Here is a 25815-nt window from a genome sequence, read left to right on the forward strand (position 1 = left end):
TAAAATGTGTCTAAAGAGAACAACTCCTTTAGGTGCTATTCAAATATTTCTGAACCTGATAACAAAGATACTAACTAATAAGAAATAATGAGCATGTTACAGGTATAACAGCCTGAAAATGCTGTTCATTAATCGATGCCATGCCTGATGGATTTAGAGGAAAGTAGATAACTGGTTACACATACGCTCATACAGCTCTCAAGCTCATGGAGAAAGACCTATTCTCACTTGGTACCGCCATTGTGTGGAGCCATCAGTCAAATGTCACCGCCCTGTGCTTTAAAGTAAATCTGACAAGACTAATATGCCTCAGTGGGGGAAGTGGACATCTGTCAGCGTGCATACGCACACACGTAATGGCTTCAGGAATACCAGGAGACATGAAGAATTACAGCTGGCTGCAGAATGACCTGATCACGTCCGAGGGCAGGCAGGGAAAAAGCAGGGCAAGAGTTTTTGGTTATGAGCTTTAGCTTCATACCAGGCCAGCTTTGGAAAGATTTGGAAAAAACGCCTCCTGTACACTTGTGTCTGTAGGGCTCACAGAATATGGAGTTTTTTTTTTTTTTTTGCTGTGCAGTACCCACAGGTGTGTGTATTTATGTGTGCGCGCGCTGCCATGACGTTGCTGAACATGATTACAAATTTTCTGGCGGCCGACATCCCGTTTGTCTGAGCTGGTCCCAGCCTCCTCGCTGCTTTCTAGTGGTTTGCAAATGAGATCCTCGTGGTGGTTAAAACGCCAGTGGCGCATCCATAAAAGCCCCCCCCCACCATGCAGTGAGTTCCAGGTGCAATCAGGCTATGCAAAAAACACAGAACGCCTCTTGCTTTTCCATAATATTTGACTGTCTGAGGGCACATAAAACACCGAGTGGCCAACAGCAGGGCTGTTGGAGTTACTGAGAAATAAAGGCACCTTTTTAGGGCTTTATATACACACAAAGTCCATTTAAAGGGTAAATGGAGCTAGAGAACACAGGATATATATGTGTGTGTGTGTGTGTGTGTGTGTGTGTGTGTGTGTGTGTGTATGTGTGTGTGTGTATGGCTTTGCTTATTGGTCTACCAGCATGAGCATATATCTGGGTGGTAGTTGCCTAGTGGGTAACACACCCACCTATGAAACAGAAGTTCACAAATTCCCAGGTTCAAACCCCACTTACCACCATTGTGTCTTTGAGCAAGACATTTAATGCTGAGTGTCTCCATGGGTACTGTCCCTGTAACTACTGGTTGTTAGTTGCTCTGGATAAGAGCGTCTGATAAATGCTGTAAATGTAAAAATACACATGCGCACGAACATGCCCATGCAAAGACTAGTAAAAGGAAGGAAGTATTCAACAATAATGAGATAATAAGGACACTTTGAGTAACAGGTTAGTGTGTGTGTGTGTGTGTGTGTGTGTGTGTGCTTGCGTGTCTGGGAATGCCAAGACCTCCTACCAACAGCCCCCTTTCACTGTAAGAAGGAAAGTGTGTTTCCAATTACACACGATTGAGAGGACAAAACTGTTTCCTTATGAGGACAGAGATGGCTTACTGCTGTTTCATTTAGTTTGAGCTAAAATGGGTCCTGCTGAAGATTTGAGGCTGAGATTTTAAAGCTGTTTTAGCCAAAAAAGTAAAATAAAATGGAAATTCCCATATTGATAAATTTAAGATTCATGTGTTGTCTCTCTTGGATCAGCCCACACTGACCTATAGGTTGGTGTGATAATGCTGTCATTTAAAAAAAAAAAAGTTTCTTATGGATTTAGGTCATTACTGTCCAGCAGCAGACCTTGTGTTTGGTTAGTGGCTTGGTTGGGCATATCTGCATGTTTTCTCTGGGGATGTAGAGGGCAGGGGTAAAGGGGGAAAAAAGTCCACCATACTGTACATGCCTGACCTGGATTTTCCAGCTTTTTGGCACTCTCTCATTTTCTTTCACACCTGCATAGACACACTTGGCTGTCCTCCTATTGTAGTCTATTAAAAAACGTAAAGAACATGGAAGAAGAGGAATATGTTTTTAATGCAAGGAATCATGGAGGACAAGTGCCTCATTTTATGCCTCCAATGTCTGCCAGCAACACTCAGTTGCTACGAGAAAATGCGCAGAGAGTGATTTGCTTGGAATTTCTCTTGGATATGATGTATCTGCCCGGTTTTGGGTGCTCAAGAGTAACGGGAGACACTCTGGACTTCACTGACCAACCCTGTTCATGCTGAGATGAGGGGCCTGGTTAACTGTGACTTTACAACACTGGTGCAGGGCCAGAGGATCTATTGTTGTCTCTCCAAATATATATTTTTATCGCTCTCGTTCCTCCATTCGCCTTTATGTCCTGTTCCTCCATACTATTCTTATCCCATTTGTGACTCAGACATTATTAATAAACTGATTGTTTCTCCACTCATGAAGAGGAAACTCGTGTAGAGAAAAAAGGGACTTTTATTTTAATGTTGTTTAGTTTTATTACTCTTGTGTTTGTTTTAATAGGATATAAATATATGATTAGTGCTGTTCCTGTTGATTTCAGCCTTATGTGTATCTATTGTTTTTAGGAAGAGGAGCTCATTAGCTGGAATACTGGTGGCATGCCAAGGTTCGCGGTCATCTCAGGTCATCACATGTGGCAATGCAGAAACCCAATTTTTTTTTTTTATAACTACTTTACTTTAGTGCTGTACCTAATGCGCAATACACACAATCCCACGTGACTTCTGTCTCCTTGGTTTTGGGGGCTCTTTTTAAATTTAGCAGGGTCATTCTGTGGAATTTATTATAAAAGGTACTTGGAACAAGAAATAGTTTCCTGTATGAACACTGAACAGGTGCAACATTAAATACATGGACAGGTGAAGAGAGCAATTTTCCTGTGCACAGTGAGATTTTGACATGCTGGAGCCATGAAAAATAAGATCATGGGGCAACGGGGAGGGGCAGCATTCAAGGTGCTGGCTCGAGCTGTCTGTGCTAATGCCTCGGTGCCTGGAAGGTAGTTTTAATGTCATGGGCATGCACATAATATATTTAGTGGTTTCACCATCAGTTCATTAGTCTTAAAATGTGATAAGCATGCCGAGGGCTGGGGCATTTGAGAGACAGGTAGAAAGAACAGAAGAAAGGAGACAGGTAGATGATTTGGGAGATAAGAGCAGCTCAATTTTAAAACATGAACTTCTCCGAAAACATGTAAAAAATGAAGGCTGACAACATATCTGCCACCAAAGCACTTCTCATGGGTCATTAAACCTTAAATTCGTTTAAAAGGTGGGGGAGAAAGAGACATTTTCTCAGAACACACCATGATGTTTAGGCCGAGAGCACGGTGCAGGGCTAAAAGCAGCTTCAGAAACAGCAGCGGATCAATACGAATGTATATTAGTGATGAGCGCCAAGATTTTAACAACTTTTAAAACATTGCAATTGGATTATCATGCTTTTAGATGGCCTCTCAAGCCCACTCTCTCTTTCTCTATCGCTCCATCTCTCACACACTTTCTATTTTCTCTCCGTCTGTAAACAATTCTCAGGTGCATCTGCTTTCCTGTCCGTCTGTTTTTCATCCGCTTTTCAGAGGCAGACAGACAGACATATTTAGCTCCCTAGCAGCATTTACTGCACCACTGACGTATTCGACTTTACAGCCATCTTTCAGTCTGGTGTTGCTCTCAGTATGAACAGAAACGAACACCGTCCGGTTGCAACATCACCTGCTGAACCAAGAAAAAAGAAGAAGAAGAAGAAGAAGAAAATCAACAATATTTTAACCCCCCTTCCCACTTGTTCCTCAAATTGGTGGGGGGGTGCTACAGTTCCCATGGAAACTGATGCCAAAGCAAATTGCCGAGCGGAAACAGACCTCCCTTTACACCCCGTAGCCTCAGACCAAGCTTAAAAACGGACTCGAGGAGTGTGTACGTGCGTGGTGATGTGTGTATGTGTGTGTGGTATATAGTGGCTTGTGGGAAGGCCACTAGTGGCGGGTGAGCATTTTGTAATTCTGCTTTGAGTCTGTGTGTCTGTCAGTAATGTGACTCATGTCTGTACTTGGGTTCTTGCTAAGTGCATTACTGATATACCTGGAATTGTGTGTGTGTGTGTGTGTGTGTGTGTGTGTGGTGGTGTGCTCGCTGCAGCTTTCTGTGCCACCACTTATTGTGGTGTGGTGTTGTGTGGGAGTGTCTCAGCTCCGAGGCTGTTATGTCTACATCTTCGGATCCTTCCTGGAAGGCAAACCTCAGTGGAACGGCTTCTTCCCTCCATCCCTCCCTCCGGCCCAGCTGTTTTCGGGGAACGCGACCTTGTTTGGCGCAAAATGACAGGGTGCTCCCATCTTTCTCAACGGCTACCTTTTGTCCCCAAAAGGCCACTCTGTATAAGGGGTAGTGCTCAACACAAGATCGTTCCTGTTCTCGGAACAGTTTTTAAATATATCGTCTGTGGCTGAGAACCCACTAGGTTCTATGGCTAGTTCAGGCGACATGATTTTAAGGTTGATTTTGAGGTCCCCGACCAGAATCCCTGGAGAAAATTGGTGGTTTTAGTGTGGTCAGGAACACCGACTGGTGTTCGATTCAGCCTCATGCAATTTTCTCATCATTTTCCTGTCTTGCTGTGCCTTTTTTTGTGATGGAATGGACCGCAATTCAGTGAAGCATGGGGACAGACCTGAGCTCATCTGAATACTGACACATCTAGATTACCATTGAAAAATGTATATTTCATATTCCCATGTTTCCCACAGGTCAAAGGTTTGACATGAGACTTAATGCAGGAAAAAAAAATGGAAGGAGGAATGGGCCAAAAGCTGTTTTAAATGTGCCTGTAAACGTTTAATTGCGGCTTCTGACCCTTGACCCTCACATCCACCTTGCCTTTTGGTTCCAAAGCTTGCCGCAGCAGTCCAGGTTAATGAGACAAGGTGTCGGCCTGACTGCACTTCTGTAGTTCATTCACAGACCGGCAGAGTGGGCGCCTTTATGGGGTCCGTTTCCTGATGAGTCACAGTCTTACTAGGACAGTAAATATGTAATTGGGGAAGTGGGTGTTCTTTTACGAACATTCACAGACACACTCTCGCACACACGCCATACGCTGAGGTTGTCTGGGAAATGAGCCCCAGAAGAAAAAGCCAAGAAGATTGTGCTTGCATGATATGAGGGTGAAGTGTGTGTGTGTGTGTGTGTGTGTTTGGGGTTATTAGTAATACACACTGTTGAGAGACTCGTAGAGGGAGAGAGGCAGACTGTGCTGTCTGACACCTGCCAGCTGCCAACACGCATGCATGCACACATACATGCACACACACACACACACACACACACATATACATTCTGTCTGCGTTCTTTCTTTTTTTATTTTTCTGCTTCCCTTTTCTCTCGTTTTATTCCCCAGCCATTTCTCTTTGTCTGTCTATCGCATCCCCCCATCTATTTCTCACTCTCTTTCTCTCTCAGTCTATCACTCCCCTTCTCTGTGTCTCGTGCTGCACTCTGCTGCTTGACAGGAAGACCCTCCCTTCCGGCTGTGTGTTCTGTGGGAGGCCAGACGTCGGTCAGAAGCAGGGTGGAGATCACGCCTCTCCAAACCAGTAGAGCTTGCAAAGACACACACACACACACACACACACACATTCTCAGACACATAGGAAAAAAACAAGTTGTGTGCCTTCTGAGTTGTACTGGGTGAATGTTCTGTGAGGCAGGATTAGGGGCTGATAGAACCTGTTCACATCAACCTGCCGCAGGGCTTCTCTTCAATGGAGCGGCTTACTGCAAAAATTCTGCATCGTAACTCACACCCAGTTCACACTACGCACACACACACACAAACACAACCATCTAAACTGCACAACCACATCTTTTAGAGTTTTACATCACACACACATACAGCCACTTCAATAGTATGCACTACACACATCAGTTCTGCAGTTTAAAATACATTCTCACACACACAGTGCATACAGTATAAACAATACACACAGTGACTTCTACAGTATTAACTACTCATATACACTTATGTTGCCTTAACTACACATATACACTTACACAGTCTTAACAGCTCAAGCACAGCATTTGAGTATTTAAACTACAGAAACAAAGTTGGTTGTTGGGTCTGAATTCACACACACTTACACATAGCCACTTCAGAGTCATTTTACTCAGCCAAAACCCCTCATTCTATACCCGATTGTGACACACACATGTCTTCGGGTACAAGAGGTGAATGCAGGTGTTTGTTGTCCACTTCAAACCCAAACCCGGTCCTACTGCTTCTGCACCCGCTTCTGCAGTCCCACAGAGCCTCCTTCAGCCACTTCTACAAAAGCAGCGTCACTTCTGCTGAATACCAGCAGCCATTACTGCAGACATCCTGCCTGAGCACAGACGAGAGATGGAGGGAGAGAGGGAGAGAACCTCCTCCTCTCCATCATCTATTTATGTCGGTGGGGGGAGGGATGCATCTTTAGGAAGGAAATCCTGCAATCTCACCCAAAGGAAGTGCAGTGGCAGACAGCGGCAAACGGCCACGGTGACACAGAGGGAGGGAGCGAGAGATGGAGAGGAGCGATAGAGAGCAGCTTTATCTCCAAAAATGTTCACTTCTCCGCCCCCTCGCCGGAAGAAATCTGCCAGCTGACTTATCTTTTCGTTCCTTGCTTAAAATATCGAAATTACAAAACTTTCACTTCCTTTTCCAGCGAATGGCAAAATATGGCTGCGGTGGCGTCTGAGAGAATGGAGGGTGAAGGTGAGCAGGAGCGTGTGTGTGTCGGCAGCCATGCCCATTCCCCTTTCGGCCGCTCCAGTTGGGCACGGTCAATAGGGGAAGTGCTCATGAGTTTCAGACTGAATTGCATGAGACCGAGGTGTGTGTGTGTGTATGTGTGTGTGTGTATTTCACCCCACCCTTTCTCACACACAGCAGCTTGGGCTGCTTTGAAAGCTTTGTTAGCCGTTATGTGTGTTTCATCACAGCATACAAAACTCTGAAGGTGAGATGGCCTGACTCCAAAAACCCATGAAATTAAAAAAAAAAAAAAAGAGTATTATGGTGCTTAGTGCTGTTTTCTCTCTCTTTCTCTCTCTCTCTCTCTCTCTCTCTCTCACACACACACACACTGTCTTATCTCTAGGTGTGACATCCTATCTACACTATGTGTAATCATGGCCCCGTTCTTTTGAAGATATTGCCACTCACAGCCTGAAACGTACCCCTGTCGCTATGTGTACATTTATCTCCGTGGCCACTGCCCTGCTGAACTGAGAACAGGGCGTGTGGGGAGCACATCTGTCCATTTCCACCTCCTTGTGAGAAAAAAAGAACGAGTCCAGAGGGTAAGAGTGGTGGGGTTCGGGGGGTTTCACCTCACTTGTCCTTTTATATTTCACTTCCATTATTTGACTTCCGTCCACCCAGCCTGTCCTGCCCACCGCTGGCTCCACACTGACTGGCTGGCTGCTGTCCAGAGCGATTGGTCTCTCTCTCTCTTTCTCTCTCTCTCTCTCTCTCTCTCTCTCTCGCTCTCTACTGTACTATCTCGTAATAATAAGTGCACCTTTAGGGATCTGTCGCTTCTTCTGTGTCTCTTTCTATTCATGACTCCATTACAGATTTACACAAAAAAAAAAACCCGAACATTTCCAAGGTGTTGAAATGACTTGTGTTTCCGATCAGTGACCAAAAACTGCTTTCACCTCTTGCAATAAGTCATTCTAGGAATCACGAAGGTGGGTGATCAGAACCCTCCTGATTTGGAAGGCTGGTTTCTATTGGAGCAGCCATCATTATTTTTATTAAAAAGTGGCGCATGTCTGCAAGCTGTTATGAAAAGGCAAGACCCTGAAACAGGAGATCTGCATTTTTGGCCTCCTCTTCATACATATGGCACTATGTTATCACATGACTGTTTTTTTTGTCATGTGACCTGTAAATTTAAAAAAAGTTTATCCATTATAGTTTTTCACCTGAAACAATGTATTTCCATTAGGCTCATTTTCTAGTCACAATTTGAAGGTTAATTGAACCACAACTACAATCAGACTATGCTGAGTTTCATCTGTCTCTGTCCCCTCACCACCTCTTGGTTTTGCCCTCTGTCTCTCTCTCTGAATTGAGGCCAAGCAGCGCGTGCCGCCGGCCGCCCTAATCTCCTAACACAGATCGCAGAGCGCTGATCCTGTAAGCGCCGCGGCACAGTCCTGACCTTTGACCTCCTCCAGCCAAGATTAGCCCCAGGTTCTCCAGATTGGAGACCATTACGCTGTTGGTCCTAATCCACGCACTGGTGCCCGCACGTGGCCCGAAAAAAACTGCCCCTGGGGGCAGCCTGTCTGCTCCTTCATTACAGGCCACAGATGTAGGTTGCAAAGACGCGGTGAATCCGATCAAGCCCAACATGTTATAGAGTAGGCGGTGGTAAATAATCTTCAAAAATGGCTGCCGCCGCTAGCAGACTGTGCCGTGAATGGATTTATATTTATCAGATGCCCTTATCCAGAGCGACTACAGGGACAGTCCGCCCCTGGAGACACTCAGGGTTAAGTGTCTTGATCAGGGACACAATGGTAGTAAACCCGCAAAGGTTTGTGGGTTTTCTTTTTAAGATGTTTACATTATTTCACTTTTTTTCATGCGGACTAGGTCAGTCATGTACTTATAAATTATGTGTGTTATAAATATGGAGAGACCATTTTAACGTGTAAAACACACACAAAAAAAAACAAAACAGGCAGTCTGTCAGCAGTGTGTTGTCGAGAACTTGGCCCCCCTGGAGACACTCAGGGTTAAGTGTCCTGATCAGGGACACAATGGTAGTAAGTGGGGTTTAAAACCTGTGACTTTGTGTTACCCACTAGGTTACTACCACTATCTCTTATTGTCGGCACCTATTGGAGCAACTTGTGCTGGTGCATGTGTCAGAAAGGGGTTTGCCCCTGCCCGCTTGTCCCCAACACACACACACACACACACATTGACCAGGCCCCCTTTGGGAGAACATCCATCGCAAGGGCAACAGTTGCAACTCAGTTTCTGTGTTGTTCCCACCCCGTACGTCCAGATTCCTGAGGCGAGCCCAGGGCTAAAATAGCTCTCTGGAGCTCAGAACGGCACAGAAGACACACACACACATGCACACGCACACATACACAGTGTTTATATGCCTGAAACGTACTTTTGGATGTCCCCAGTGGGCAGCACTGCCCCGTGTGTTGGTCACTGCTGTTTTTCTGTACGAGCCACATGACCGGCTACTTTAGTATTTCTCACGTCTGTGCAGCACAGCAGGTATCTTCTGACCATTGTATGCACAGGCGTATGGCATCAGTGTCCTTTTTCAACGTCACTCCTGTTTCTCTCCTCTAAAAAGCAGAGTTGATATTTTCAAGTCAATTTGCGCGCAGAAATCATCATAATTGCGTCCCGCGGGCAGCAGAAGAAAGCCGTTGAGGGCAGGGCAGCTGGCTGCCGGGGCCCGACAGATCCACACTTGTCTGGGTTGTTGCCGTGGGGGTCCCACTCGAGCTCAGGGCCTTTAGAAACCTCACGCGCGCTCCTCTTCTTGTCGGAGGGAAACGACGTGGTATTTCGTGGGTTTGAATGTGGATCAGGATTCTAAGCTTGTATCCACAGGCACCATCGTCCAGTGTGTGTGTGTGTGTGTGTGTGTGTGTGTGTGTGTGTGTGATCGTCTGATGATCTCGGCGTCGCGTTACCCAGATTGGCGTTTCTCATCCTGAGGATGGCAGGGCTGCCAGGAAGCGGGGCAGGAGGGCGGCTCGAGTTCCCCGCTGCGGCCAGCCGTGCTGGGCACCAGCCAGGGGGAGTCGGGGGGCGGAGGGAGGGGATGAAGGATGGAGGATGGGTGGGTTTGGGCACGTCTCCTTTCTGGCAGTCTTCAGGAAACTCGTAGAGGAACTCGGCGGAGATGACCTTGGTTTGGTTTTAATGAACCAAAAAAAATAAAAGAAGGAAAGAAGAAAAGATGGCATTTTCTGGACAAAAAAAGAAAGAAAAGAAAAGCAGGATTGTCTCATGGAAACTTTCTCTTCTCTATCCAGGCTTCTGATCCTGTTCCAGCCAAGAAGGCCAAACATGAGGACTTCCCACCCCGGTCCCCTTCTGCCGAGAAGGAAAAGCAACCAGATTGGCTGCGGCCGCTGCCCGCAAAGGTTTGTGGGTTTTCTTTTTAAGATGTTTACATTATTTCACTTTTTTTCATGTGCGGACTAGGTCAGTTATGTAATTTTAAATTATGTGTGTTAAAAATATGGAGAGACCATTTTAACGTGTAAAACACACACACACACACACACACACACACACACACAAAAACAGGCAGTCTGTCAGCAGTGTGTTGTCGAGAACTTGGCCACAGATCGGCCGGCAAAGGGAGGGCCTGCCAAGGTAGAGCATCGGATTCCTGTGAAAGGCAATGCCACCCCCAAAATAAACAGCTGTGTTCTTCAGAACAAAAATCAATGCTCCTAAAAACAGGCCCCTGAGAACAAGCGAGTATCACTTCTCTCCAGTTTCGTTCCTTTGCCTGCTGCCAATCTCTCAGATCGAAACTCCTTTCCTTAATGCCCCCAAAGTTCTTACATGGCTTTTATTATTCATAAAGCAGTGCGCATTTCACAAATTCGTTTTTGTGGTGCCAATAATTGACTTTATAGTTTTGAAAGATGAGTTCTGGTCAGTGGCGTTCTCAGTGAATTCTAATAGATATGCACCTCAATGCAAATGAAATTCACGTTAAAATAACAACGTGAACCACACTGACAACATACGCTAACAGCCCTACGAACCAGATACAGCTGCCAACCAAAAATCTGTTTTGTTTGTCTTGCTGTTCACGGGAAAGGGAAACGAATACCTAACGGAATTATGGCAGGAGGTCATCTTCTATTTTAGGAAGTTAGCCCCAAAACCTCAGAGTATATCTCCATGGGCTTACAGAACCCTTGCAGATGACACCAGTGAATGCTTAGATCCTTCCTGAATACAAGGACAAATTCCCATGGGGAAAAAAAGGGTAGAGCGTAGTAGGTGTCAGAGCAGGGGTGGTATTGAATAGTTAATGTTGACAGCAAAAGTTTGTATCTTAAATGTTAGAGCTCAGTAAATTGGAACACTTTTAATAAGCACTGTGTGAAATATCAATACAGTGCATGCCTACATTTTAATGAATTATCTAATGATTAAAAACTGAAGGCTTCCCCTGAAGGCTTTTGAGTCTTAGCTTCCAAGAAAAAGTTGCGGTTACCCTTGTTATGTGTAATAATGAGCATTATCAAGTGTGTATTATTTTGGTCATTAAACAAGCTTTCACTGTTCCCAGGGTCTCAGCTGCATACAGTCCAGACAGAGACCCTCAGCCTTCAGGCCGTGGTCTCCTGGTCTTCCCAGCGAGAAGGAGACCCCGACCAGACCACTGGCTATGTTGCATGACAGGTAAGCACACACACCGTCATCACAGACAGACACGTAATAAGGTTGATGCGTAAGCATATGCAGACTCAAAATCACAAACTTGCCTTGATACATATGCATGTAACTGCATGCAAGCATGAAGGTGTGAAGCACACACACACACACACACACACACAAACCTCTTGAATCACTTGAGTCATGTGGCTTTCCCAGCACTAAAACTCAGATAGGCGGTTTTTTCAAGACTCTCACGACGGAGCACCATCTGGCATGGGGTGGAAGAGGGGCAGATGCTCAGACAGTTAGCTAAAACCAGACCAGCCCAGGCATTTAACATGGCTGAGACGGTGAATAGTTGGACGGCCAGACAGCGATAACAGGCTGCAGGTGAGGGAATAGTCAGACAGTGAGACAGGCAGGCGAGCAGCAGGGTTTCAGCATCGCACACGTAGACACTCACTCACCAAGACCGCAGAGGAAAAAAAAAAAAAAACACACACACACACACCCATGGTTTTATCCATTTTTTATTGTGGCCTCACTGTGAGACAACAACACCCATGTGTGTTACAACCAAATACAGGCTATATGTGAGCAATTTAAACCCTCCTTTTTTTTAGTGACCACTGCCGGTCACTGGTGTGACAGTTTGTTTAGACGTCCAGAAAAGCAGCTATCGCTTGCTGACCAGCAATGTAAAGAGAGACACGGCAGCGGTTTACTTAACATGGCTGGAGGAGAAAACCAAAAAAAAAACATGAATAAAAAGTACAGAGCTCATCATTTCACAGGGGAAATTTTTTTAAATCATCTGACAAAGAACACTTCCCTCTTGTTTGTGTTATTTTAAGCTTTTACAGCTGCAAGAGTCTGGAGAGTTCAGTGGCCCCAAACGTGGCCCTCGCCCCCCTGCCACCGCCAAAGGTTGGCCAAGTGTCCCCCGCGACTCCCAGCGGTGGGGATGAGGGCGGGGCCCGACCCCGGAAAAGGAAGATGAGCGGAGAGACGCACAGAGCGCTCCACCCCCCCTGCCCCCCAGCCACCGCCACCAAACCCCCCCAGGAAGAGAAGAACGACTCTGAGGTGGAGATCGAGGTGGAGAGTCGCGAGGAGTGTAAGTATTGATTACATTGATCAGTAGGTCTGCAAAATCGGATATTTGGTAGAATATCACCTATGATGCATCACAATACAGAAATGATATGTTCGTTTTATACATTTACATTTACATTTACAGCATTTATCAGACGCCCTTATCCAGAGCGACTTACAATCAGTAGTTACAGGGACAGTCCCCTGTTTGTATTAACATGTGGGCTGCACACAAGCTCATTTCCCCTGTTTGCCATTGATTGTGAACGTGTGTGGTTGTGTGTCTGCAGTTGTCTATTTTGCACCTTGTTCCAGATGAAATGGCATTTCATTCAGCCATATATTCTGCATTGGCCACACTGTACCAGTTTGCTCACGTCATACATCAGGGGGAGCATTTTTTTTTCTGGAAATAGAAATTGCAGCACATTGTGACTTCTTTTTTTTTTGCGTTGCACAGCCCTACAATAAAAACCACTGGTTATAGACGTCGTGCGATACAAAGACCTTTTGATGTTTTTCAGTGCACTGTAACCCAGCCAGGGCACACTGAGGCCAGTATCTGCGCTCTTATCTTGCGTGATTGTTGTTAGAGAGGTTAGGGGCTGGTAAACAGGCTGAAGTAGGTCAGCCGCCGCGACACCGAGACTAAACAAAAACAAGTCACGGCCAGACGGAGGAGAGGCTCGGAGCTCTCAGTTTATTCAGCTAGTCGCCCTCATCGTTGGAACTGACCTTTGACACACTTTTTTCTCTCTTGCAGTCACCTCCTCCATGTCCTCCATGTCTTCTCCCTCCTTCACCTCCTCGAGCTCCTCCAAGGATCTCAGCTCACCGGGCACCCAGGGCCCCACTTCCACTGTCACAGTGTCACCAGAGGGGCCAGTGCCTGTTGTGGCCCCTGAGGTCCCTTCTGGGGGCCTGGAGTCAGAGCTGGAGACCCTGAGACAGGCACTGGATCACGGCCTCGACTCCAAAGAGTCCAAGGAGAAGTTCCTCCATGAGATTGTGAAGATGCGAGTGAAACAGGAAGAAAAGCTTGGATCAGCACTGCAAGCCAAACGCAGCCTCCAGCAGGTACTATACACACACACACTCACACACACACACACACAGTCCACAACATAGCCTCAAGAATCACGCTCAGAAATGAGTGTCATATAGAAATAGAAAGATGTCACAAGAGGTTCTTAAATCTATATGTTTGTTCTGATAGACAGACCCTATTTTAAAATAAATTTACAAGACACGATAGTGAATTTTCCCATTTCAAAACACTCTTTCATGTTTCATATGCGCCTTTTTAGATCCAGATGATCTCTCAATGAGTGTATAAGTGCGTAAATGTATAATGAATCACACAGGGAGTATGCTGTTTACTGTACGTTTAGCCCTCATCGCGTCAATGAGGAGTAATTAGCTGCTGATGGGCCGCTGAAGCCCCCTCAATAAACCCCAGGCGCACTCTGACTCTCCGTGTGTGTGTTGGTGTTTGGGAGCAGGAGCTGGAGTTCCTCCGCGTGGCGAAAAAGGAGAAACTGCGCGAGGCGACGGAGGCGAAGCGGAACCTCCGGAAGGAGATCGAGCGGCTGCGCGCCGAGAGCGAGCGCAAGATGAGGGAGGCCAACGAGTCGCGCGCGCGCCTGAAGCGCGAGCTGGAGCAGGCCCGTCAGCTCCGAGTGTGCGACAAGGGCTGCGAGGCCGGCCGGCTCCGGGCCAAGTACTCGGCGCAGGTGAGGTGTACCACGCGCAACACACGCTCCACACGGCCTACACACACACCGACAAACGATCACAAAACTCACATCAGATAGGGTGAAGGTGTAGGCATTAGACAGGAAGTTCATGCAAGTACTTCCTGTCTGAGAGATCAAGGGATCCTTAACTTTTTGTAGCAATTTACATACGAAATGTATTTAGGAATAACATGGACTTTCGTTATTTAGAATAATACTATTCAGATGCTTGCAAAATAGTGAGAGAAAGGGGTGTGTCAAGACGGGGAGAGTTTTGGGGTTTGGGGGTTGTTTTGATACGGGTGTGTTCCTTTGTGGGGGCGGAGTAGAAGGATGTGGTATGTGAGCTGTTGCACGTTCCAAGCAAGAAAAGGGTGTGATGGCAGTGGCGGGAGGCATCAGACACACTTTTTTTTTTTTTTTTTACCAAAATGTTTTCTCTGGTGATGGGTTCCAGATCGAGAGCCTGCAGGTGAAGCTGCAGCAGGCCGAGGCGGACCGCGAGCAGCTGAGGGCGGACCTCCTGCAGGAGCGCGAGGCGAGGCAGCACCTGGAGCGGGTCGTCCGGGAGCTACAGGAGCAGCTCTGGCCCAAAGGAGACAAAAGCGAGAAGCACGCAGTCAAAGAGTCCAGCAACTAAAACCCATTAGCCAAGCACAACCCACCCCACCTCCAAAACCTACACAGTCACAGCAGATACACAACAAGACCCGTCAAGAGATGCCCCAGACAAAAAAAAGGAACAAAAGGCTGAGAGAATCCCTGAAAAAAACATTCAAAACTTACAGAACTGATCTTTACTAGAATTAATAAACATGTTACTATCAAACGAGGATGGACAGAAAAGTGAAAAAAAGCGAGAGCACAGTAGTCTCACTGATGCCTGATGCTTCACTTAAAACACAAACTGGAGCGTGTTTTAATGCAGACGTTTGACCGCAAATGTTACACTTTGTTCTGGAGAGAGAGAGAGAGAGAGAGAGCCCTTGGGGGCTCGTGCTGCCACGACCGTCCCCTTCTCGCCCCGACGAAATTCGATTACTGTCTTATAAGCTATGGAGGAGACTGCAGCGCGCATGTGTGTGTTCGGGAAGGAGGAGAGGAAAAAAAAAAGAATAAAACAAAGTTCTTTGTTTTGTCTGTGCCGACCGGGGCTCAAAAATCAACACACCAAGTCGGCGGGGGTCACCGTGACCCAGGTCACCATCAAAGCCACACTTATCGAGGAGGGAAACAAAACTAAAGTTTCACGTCGGAGGGAAACACGGCCCCCTGCGGTGGGACTTCACAGTGGCCCGAGGGTGGGGTGACCTCGGTTCAGCCAGGTGTGCCTCGCCCCGAGCCCGGACAAAGAGAGCCTCTTTTTCGGCTTCCAGAAAAACAGATTGAATGGGCACTTTCTTCAGATACAGACTAAGATTCTCTCATCTGGGTGGTTGATTGACTGTACTCACAAATGCATACACACACACACATATACACACACACAAACACGCTTGTGCTCTTTGTGTTTGTGTGTGTTTGGGTCAAAACCCATGAGCGCATCTTCAAAAGATGCGCTTAATGATCAATTAAAATTTGTGTGTTTGAGGTCGGAGGTCTTACACAAAGCAGAAACGGAGATTTCCTTTCTGTGACACTTTTGGTGATTTACATTTTTTTCTTCGCTTGACTGTGTTTAATTTTTGGGTAGTGAAAGTTTGCATGAATTGCTCTTTTTAAAAAAATAAATGGCCATTTTGAAATGCTTTTTTGGGGGGGCTGGACGTGGCGCCTTTAACAAAACCCACGCTTTTTTTTTTTTGGTAAATTATGATATGTAAATATAAATGTTTTCTTTTTTTTTTAAACTCTACAATAATGAATCGCACTTTGTCATAACATAAAAATTAAAAAGAGAAAAAAAAAAAAGTTTAAATGCATTTTACTCCTGCTCTTTTCCTCTTTACTTTGGAGAGCTAGTATTCATTGTAACTAAATAAGCATTTTGTTAATGATATGCAACACAATTAAATCCAATGTAATCATGTGTTCAAAGCAAAATAATGTAAATAAAAATGCAAGAAAAGGGGTCTACATGCTTGCTTGCTGAGGTATAGACAGCACATGTTTTGGCAGTTTCTTCTTCTTCTTTTATTATTATTATTATTATTATTGCTGGTAAATGCAATAATTATACAATTCAAATAAGTTTACTAAAATGACTTCAGAGCAGATGGAAATGGTGGTCGTGAAAAGCCTGGGGAATAATTTGTGTAAAAAAAATAAAGATTTCGGGTGCCTGTCTCTCCTCAACAGTTGGTGTGAATGAAGGAGTACGAGTGGCAGTTTTTTTTAACTAAAAAGAAAAATTAAGATGGACAGATTTAGACTGACTTATGTCACATAACAGAAACATAGGTTTTTATTGCTGATTTGAATACATTGGGTACAATGCAATCAGAATGTACATGCTGTTTATGATATATCTTTTTTGTTTTCTATGTGGGGATATTTTATTGTTCTTTTTTTTCTTTTCAATAGCAATCTCACGTTTTTCTTTATATGCATGACATTTCAAAAAGATACAAGTCTGCCATACAAATATTGTCATACTGGGGCATTGATGCTGCATACATAATGTTGCATTATGTTATGCAATTTTCTGCTTGTCTTTAAATCGTTACAACGATCTCCAAAAAATATTTATATTAAAAAAATGTGCAACCCACATGTGAACAAATCATGCTCTCTCACACACAGATGTGTATAAGATGTGTGTATGCACCTTTATCACCACTTTTGAAATGTAATGCTGGACAACCTCAAGTGCCTGTGAGTGGGCATAAGGTTTCCAGAACAGTCCTGGCCCCTCTGAAAGGTGCATTCAGTACCAATGGTGATCCAGCACCCAATCACTGAGCAGGTGCTCCTGGATATGGGACGTACCATTTTGCACTCTTTTAGGGGACACCACGGTGCACGCCCCTTCGCCACAAATTGAACTTGATCATTGCTCAAGCTGCAGCTCTTTATAATGTTTTTTAAAGCGATTTATGTCAGTATTTTATTTCTTCTTTCAGCTATTTTTTCCCTTTTTCATTTTTTTTACTCACAATGGAGAGCCAATTGCCACTGGTTGAAAAAAAAAGCTTTTTTCATTCGAGATAAAAATATTTTTTAGAAAATCAACTTAAATAACCTATTTATGTGATACTGGAAGTTTATGCCTGGTTGTAGATACAGAAACTTCAAAATAACCTACATTTTTAATCTGTCTGATGGTGGACAAATGTAACTTACAAAAGGGCATTATATATCAAAGCCCGCTGTCTTAACACTTAGAAAACGGCCAGTGTAATCAAGAGAATGACAAAAGTGGTCATTTTTTAGTTGTTTTTACACAGATTGATATGTAAACTTTTCTTTGTTCATGATTTTATACAAAAAGGGAGAATACATTGACAAAGGCTCTTGGTTCTCCCAAATAATAATTAAAAATGGTTGAACGATTTATATTTTAGCCAAGAGCCATTTTGCTAAATGATGAATGAAAATACAGCAATAAAAGTAAATATTTAACAAAGCTAGCCAATGTGAGGTTTTAAAAAAAGACAAATTTACCAATGTAAATATTTTTTTCATTTTACAATACTGTATTATAAATGTATATGGTGTTTCCTTTTTCAAAAAAAGAAAAACTGTTTCTTACATGATAGCTGTCTTGTTTTGAGTTGTGTTTTAACCGAGAAGATGTTTCGAAAACAAATATTGCAGTGCGTTAGCGAATTTTCCTTACGTAAAAATACAATTTCCCTGTCATTGTCATATTTTTGATGGTAGATCCTGTAATTCTTTTGCTTTTAGAATTTTTAACATACAATGCAATGTACCAGTGAAAACCACATAAAAACCACAACTTCTTGTCCGGATGTCATTTTGATTTTTTTATTTTACTTTGCATCCCAGTATATCATTTTAGCCCTACGCTGCTGCTAATACTATATAAACTTTACAATTCTGAAATTATTTTTATGTAAGAGGTAAATGTACGCTTATCCTGTTTATTAATACCGATAATACATTATGAGAAAGAAAAGCTTGGCTTGTATTCCCCCTCCACCCTGTGTAACCCATCATCACCTTCTCCACCCTTCTCCCCCATCCACACCTGTCCTTCTCCCCAGCCCCCTTCTCACCCAACATGGATTATAATGTAAAGTAAAGGACTTTATGAGATTATGTTTGAAAATAGCTATGCTTATATTCCTCAGTGACTGAATGTACAGTGTAAAGATGCATTATCAGAAATAAAGTTGTTTGTCCAGATAAAGAGTCGGGTTTAATTTGTGTATTTAGCAACAGTGCAAGAGTATGGTGTAAATTATGTAATTGACCTCTGAATTGAATGATATAATTTAGGTATATGAATCCCATTATCAATGTTCAATACTCTCACTTTTTTACACAAGAGGTGAAAGTTTCTGCTTTCGATACAGATCCAGACATAGCTGTCCCAACTCTATTATGGTTATGATATTAAAAGGCTGGTGTGTGTGTACGTGTGTGCATGCGTGTGTATGTGTGAAAGAGAGTGTGTATCCTTGTTCTTATATCTTAATTACTTTTAAATGTCCTCACAAAGATAAAGGGATGACATCTGACCAAACTAAAATTGCCAAAATATTATCCTTTGGAGTTAAGTTTAGAGAAGGATTAAGATTTAGGCTTGGAATATTGCTATTCCACTATATTGCAATTATAATATTTATCAGTACTGACCTGTGTGGGGATTTTACAACCAAAAAACAAACATTGTTGCACCTCCTGCTCTTGTGCTCTTGATCCAGAGGAACTCAAAGATTTCTTTACTCTTCTGGTTGAATAACAGAGTCATGGGTCACTCCTTCTCCATAGGAATGAAATACAACATAAACCTGAGATTTTGTCTTGCACATCAGTTAAAAACAAAGCGACTATGATGCCAAAAACAATTTCATGTGATTATTGATAATGGCACAATGATGTCCTCTCTGTGAGGTCCATGAAATTTCATATACAGTGGTGAAGACTTGTCAGTGAAAAGGTGAAAAGGTGACAGCAGCACACTAATAAAATGTTTATTAGGTGCAAAATCAGTATTGATCTGTTATTTTTAGTGCTCGTATGAAACGCTTCATACTTATGAAGCAGGAAGAGGACACCATCGGAAATAGGAATCAATTGTAGCTGACCTTGTGAGTGACCTGGCGTCTCGATGGAGAGGATGTGGACGAGACCCAGCAGATGCTGCATTATGCTGGATGTAGTCTTAGTTCCCCCCTGATATCGACCTACACAACACACATAGTCTGACCTTCCTACCATAAATTCTGACAGATCATACCGTAGTGCCCTCATTTCTCTATCTTAAATATCACAATATGTTTAGAGAGAGCATGTTAATGGCACACCAGAGCTCCAATGTAGGGAGATATGTGAACAGACAGGCTTCTGTAGGTCTTACAGATGGAAAAACACCAAATAACGCCTTGTATTGACTTCATTTAATGCAATCAATTGCAAACATGTCCTCACTCTCCAAATTTTATGTTGACATCCCTCCTCCATGGTTGCACGCCCACCAGCAGGATACACACAAAACCCACACACCAGCCCTGCTCTCCACAGGGCGCTGTTAACACCACTGCCCTTCTACATGCTTATGATAGTAGGTCTGGTGATGGTGGAGTGGCTTTCCTTCTGCCAGATCTACTCAGTAATTCATTGTAGTAGAAAATCAATTTAAAGCGTCTGCACATATGTCTCGCAAGATACATCGGAGAAGACAGACAATTCCAGCAGGCTGCAAGTGGTCGACATCAACAGAATAAACTGCGGAAGTTATTCTAAGTACGCTTAATAAGTAGTTCATTAGTTCATAACTGTAACAACGGGACTGGACTGCACCATATCACTTTGACTGACACTTTCCAATCCGATCTAATTCCTCTGGAAATATTTATTTTTTATTTTGAGACAATTAGTTTGGTGAATATCATATCTTCTAATTAACTTACCTTATATCTGGATTTGAGATTCATCTGTCTCATGCTATACTCACGGAAAGGGATACTACCATGCATGGAGGATCACAATTATATTAATAATTGTACAATTGTACAATAGAATACAATACGATAGCAACTGTAGGGGTTCAGATTCTCTTCTAGACATGCAGATCAAGAGACAGGCTATATACTTGGCATTACAAAGGACTTCCAGGATGAGGCACAACTGACAGGGATCATGAGACAGACAAGCATGAGAAGTCCCCATTAGGTCTTCATACAGTTCATCTAAGATATGCAGCCCAGTTGTAATGTGACAGGCACTGAGATTCATTCACTTTATTGACATATCAATAAAGATGAATAGGCTTAAGAAGATTAAGATGAGACACATTTGACTCTGACTCATTAGGTTTTCTGCAATTTTAGCCACATTAGCTTTATCACACGGATATGCCACCACATTTCTTCCTTGGAACACTTTTGAGAAGCACTAACAAATCATTGGGAAATGGGATTCTATTGTCATTTAGCTATTTGTACATGTGTATTTGCATGCATAACATTTTAAAATCACACATCCACATCCATCTCACATAACTTGTTCAGGAGTTCGGAGGTCAGCATGCACTCAGAGAAACATAAAGACAATATGGCAGCCAATTACGCATTCACAAATGCCGCTCCAGCCCCCCCCAAACAAAGATAGCCCATTAACTGCCTGGGTCAAAAAAAAAATTTCCACCCAACTCTGCTGGTGTGTAATGATATGAAATGGCACCCTGAGGGCTTGTGCGGATTCGGCTGTGAGCGTGGGAGCTGAGGGACCTCAGGGGAGAGACAGCGGAGAGCAGGTTTCGGTAGCAGACAGCGCCGAGGGACTTTCAGATGTCACTGCCACTTAAACGACGGCAGGCTGGCATAAGAACGTTTGCCAGCAAGTCGACGACAGGGTGCCAGGCGCCGGCGTAAGCTGGGGCCCTGGGTGGGCGGTGTAGACGGCGTGTGGCACATGGAGGGTTGCTGATGAGGTAAGGGGTGGGGTTGGCAACGGGGGGCACAGACAGACACGTCTCTCTCTCTCTCTCTGTCTATCTCCCTTTTCTGTCTCCCATTTCTCTCACTGAGCTTTCAATAATAATCCCTCACTCACTCACTCATTCACTCACTCCCTCTTCCTCTCCTCCCTCATTCTCTTTCTCTGAGCATGAGCTGAAAATAAAAGATTCATGCAGTCGTTTCAGCTTATGCTACATATGAACTATAGTTCACCAAAGAATTTTAGAATTATGTACATTTTTATCAAAAGGGTCTCTCCTGAATCCCCGGCCAAACCATTTCCTGTCCCGCCCTCTCCGCAATGAGTACAGGGTTTCGACGAGGGATGGAACCGAACGGACAGATACTCCAGCAGAGAGACACTGAGATACCGCAGGGGAGTGGGGTGTGGTGTGGGAATATTTAATGAAGAAAAAAAAAACAGTGAATGGAGAGAGGAAGGATCAGAGATACAGGAGGATGCCTGAGCTCTATTAAAAATTCATCAAATATTTTTTTCATGTATTTATTTAATTATTATCCCTTTGGTTGTAATATATATTAGTATTTAGTGAAACCCCAGCCCTCAGTATCATGTGTCTCACACAGGGTCCTATTGTCTCCTATTGTTATACACATCAGTCCTCACCATACAAGTACATTTCATCATGTTGCATTTAACCCTCTAGCAGATCAATGGAGTGCAGTTTTACTGAGGATTTGAAAATTGTTTTATGATATCTACACAGTAGTTGGCCGACTTTGGCTTGGACAATAATGCCCAAATCCTCTGTGGCTTCTTTTCATCAATATGTGCTGCAGTAGCTGTACTATGGGAAACGTACTTTACCCAAGATGCAAATTAATTTAGACACCTATGTATAGACCGACTGATTGATTGAGTGCTTCATGATTAGATTATACAGCTGTACTCTTATTCTGATTGTAGCGTATAAATTTTATGTACATTTTTATACATATACAATAAAGACCACAACAGATGTCTACCTTTGTTGCATTTGTCACATCACTTTAACCAGTTAAGCTAAAGTCGTTGCAATAGGGGCAGTGGTGGCCTAGCGTATAAGGACCCATAATCAGAAGGCTGCCGGTTCAAATCACAAACTGCCAAGGTTCCACTGAGGTTCCCTTGAGCAAAGCTCTGTCCCCACACTCTGCTTCCCAGGAGCCTGTCATGACTGCCCCCTGCTCACCAAAGGTGATGGTTAAAAGCAGAGGACACATTTCGTGGTGTGCACCGTGCTGCAGTGTTTCACAATGACAATCAATTACATAATTGTTGCAGCTAACACACTGGAAAGTAAAATGTCTACACTGGTTCCCTCCCCCCACTTGCGTATGCAACAATCCCAACAAAGAACTTGTTCTGAGGTTTATTTAAAAGGGATTAATCCCCAATATACACCTTCCAGTACACATATCATATATGAGGTGGAATCAACCACAGAAGGGCTTGCGGAGTGTCTTCACAGACTGAGGTGATGAAGTGGTCACAGGGCAGGTGACTCCTGACAGGGAGTGGCAGGCTGTGAGAACACTGGCGAAGGCCAGGCTGTGGGCGAGACACCATAAGGTGCTATAAGTGGGATCCATTTCAAAACACTGAGAACACTGTCTCCTGAAAATAATTTGTCTTTGTCTTTTGAGGTCAGGAACCATTCAAGGGTTACTGGTTTTGCACTAAACAGCAGTGTTCGGTAGTAATTCTTCATTCCGAACGGAATTTAGTGCACATTTTGCACATTATGTCTTTGTCTGCGAAATGCAGACCATTGTGACAAAGAGGAAAGGAAGCACTGTTGGCAATAACAAGTATGTGCAGGTGATATGGTGACAAATACCAAACCACCTTAAATCATACAGGCTATTTATAAGCGTACAAAGTACCATCGTACTACCATTGAGTCACGAAACTATAAACTCACTGTGATAGAGTTCAAGCTCCCCAAAGCTCCAAGCGGAGTACAAATAAAGCAGAACGACACATGAAAAATGATTTATGAAGTCAGACAGCAGCTAATGTGAACTGTGCAAATCAGAACTCATTACCACGTGTAGGTAATTATCCTTCATTTGCATATTACACTTGAAGGCAGTGGAGTTTGTGCTTAAATATTTAGATTCTAAATAGCTTGAATGTGCAGAATACTGTAATGCAGCACGTTTGTTAAATGGCTCATAGGTCTGTGCTGGATTCGGGTGCAGTGGCCGCTAAGAGGGAGGAGGTTGAGAGGAGAGGAGTTTTGTTCCAGGTCACTGGCACACAGCAACACATACTCATGCACGTCCTTGCTGTCTCACCACGCTCACGTTTATTCTTCTTCTCTGAAGAGCGAGAGCCAATGTTGGCTCACAAGGCTCATCATTCGTCTGCAATGTCCTCGCAGTCACACTAATGCGTGCCAGACATTTGCAAACCTATTGGTTTCTATGGTTTCCATGGCTGCTGTGCACCCCTGTGCTGACCTAAGTAATTAACACTATGAGGTTAGTCTTGGCGAAGAAAGGACAACTAGAGAAACCAAACAAAAGGAGGGTGGCTATGGTGGGTGGGTGAGGGTAATGGAGATGTGGACAGTGACAGGGGGAGGAGGGAGGAAGGCAGGATGCTGCTCTAATGGCTAATCGCTGCCACTGGCCTGTTGTCCCCATCACTGGCGCCAGGGTGAATAATGAGACTAGCTGTCACAGGGCACGGCTGTCCTTCAGATGCTGTTGGCTGATGTGGCCAGACTGTCACGTTTTGGTCCTGTTCGTTGCATCTAAAAAATTTTTCTTAATAAATATTAACGAGGTTTAATAATTGAATATTTTCTCCCATGTGCAAATATCCAACAACAAATAATTCATACAGCATCCTCATCACACTTGGGCTAAAAGCAATTTCCCTGTAGCATCTACATGGGAGCCGTAAAGGGTCGGACATGCCGGTGGAAATATAGCATGTGGTGTAGATGAGGTGCAGTGGCCCACTCACTCTTTTTAAACCATGTATGATGTCGATTTAAATTCTGTGGATGGTATTGTAATAGTACACTTTACACTGTAGCATTCTCGCCAGTGTCTAGATGGTTAGTAAGATGGTGTGTGAAGTGAAAATTGTGTGGTAATATTTCTGTATTATATTAGACACACCTGTATTAGATGCTAGCATCTTTTATCAAAAAGAGACTTTAAAATAGCAATGTCCTGTGTCAACAAATAAAACCGTGGCAAGCCAGATGAATAAACTGTAAACTGAATAAACCATTTCAGATTGTGTTTAGAGTGAAATTTTTCAGGCAAGTAAAAACGTTTAGTCATTAAAATGATAAGCATATTAGTACTGAAATGATGTATGTACTTACAGGATTTAAAAGTGTAAGTGCGGTAGTGTGTGTTTCAGAGTGTATTTTTGATTGCGTGTGCATGTATTGTGGAAATGGCAGTGGGTATGTGCTGCGTATTGTGTGATGGTGTGTAATGTGTGCCTATTGTGTAGAAGGCAGAGTGTGTGTGTGTGTGTGTGTGTGTGTGCGTGTGTGTGTGTGTGTAATGCAAAGAGGGCGGTGCATGTGTGGGTGGGTGGACGATGCACATGGGCCATGTTTTTTTCACTGATGAGGCTGCAGTTGGAGTTGCACTTGCTGGGCTCGTTGGCGGAGCTCCAGGCAGATGGAGGCTGCAGGAAGCCTCACTCTGAAATATTGATCACTACAAATGAATCCCCGCAAGCCAGGTGCTGCACTTGGGCAAAATTTTGGACTTGAAGTCCACTCTGATGACTTTATATAAGCAAAACAGTGCTGTGCTGGCTGGTGAGCTCTTATGTTCTCTTCTCTTATGTTGAATAAGAGGTCTTTAACTGGGCTATATTGGCAGTGATGAACTGTTATTAATAACATTTATATTATTCTGTTATCTGTGTTAGCATTTCTTGCTTGTACAATAAATATTGTACAAGCAATATTAAATATGTACAAACTTTTAAAGGTTATTAATTCATTATTTCTATTAGTTGCATAGATCCAAGCAATCTCCTCCTAAATAAAGAATATCTATATGTACATATTCATCTGAGTCTGAGCACATCATCTTTGTTGAACTCTGCACGTCTGAATATTTCATATTTAACAGTATTTCCAGACATGCAGCCAGTTCCTTTTTCTGGAAAGCAGATGGAAAACAGACACTTGGCTTTAAATTAACAAAATAGAAAGTGAAGTGATTGTCATTGTGAAACACAGCACATGGTGACACAACGAAATGTGTCCTCTGCTTCTAACCATCACCCTGAGTGAGCAGTGGGCAGCCATGACAGGAGCACGGGGAGCAGCGTGTGGGGACGGTTCTTGCTCAGTAGCACCTCGGTGGCACCTTGGCGGTCGGGATTCCTTAAACGCTAGGCCACACTGCCCCAACTAACTATACAGAAATAAGTAACAAACTATATTTAGTGCCAAATATAATAACTGTTAACTGTTTTATTTTGGTT

At 43.7% G+C, this 25815-nt stretch overlaps 1 protein-coding gene across 1 annotated transcript in view; it reads left to right on the forward strand.

Annotated features, from left to right (window-relative positions):
* The window catches only part of skia (v-ski avian sarcoma viral oncogene homolog a), a 55520-nt gene extending 36955 nt beyond the window's left edge, over nucleotides 1-18565 (forward strand). The window contains exons 3-8 of the mRNA XM_028993585.1: nucleotides 10054-10164; nucleotides 11334-11446; nucleotides 12277-12539; nucleotides 13281-13594; nucleotides 14020-14250; nucleotides 14711-18565. Of these exons, the coding sequence (XP_028849418.1) occupies nucleotides 10054-10164; nucleotides 11334-11446; nucleotides 12277-12539; nucleotides 13281-13594; nucleotides 14020-14250; nucleotides 14711-14893 (1215 nt within the window). The 3' untranslated portion in view covers nucleotides 14894-18565. The remainder of the gene's footprint in view (nucleotides 1-10053; nucleotides 10165-11333; nucleotides 11447-12276; nucleotides 12540-13280; nucleotides 13595-14019; nucleotides 14251-14710) is intronic.
* The last annotated feature ends 7250 nt before the right edge of the window (nucleotides 18566-25815 follow it).

The sequence above is a fragment of the Denticeps clupeoides genome, chromosome 10, assembly GCF_900700375.1.
Source record: "Denticeps clupeoides chromosome 10, fDenClu1.1, whole genome shotgun sequence".
In the NCBI taxonomy this organism is placed as follows: Eukaryota; Metazoa; Chordata; class Actinopteri; order Clupeiformes; family Denticipitidae; genus Denticeps; species Denticeps clupeoides.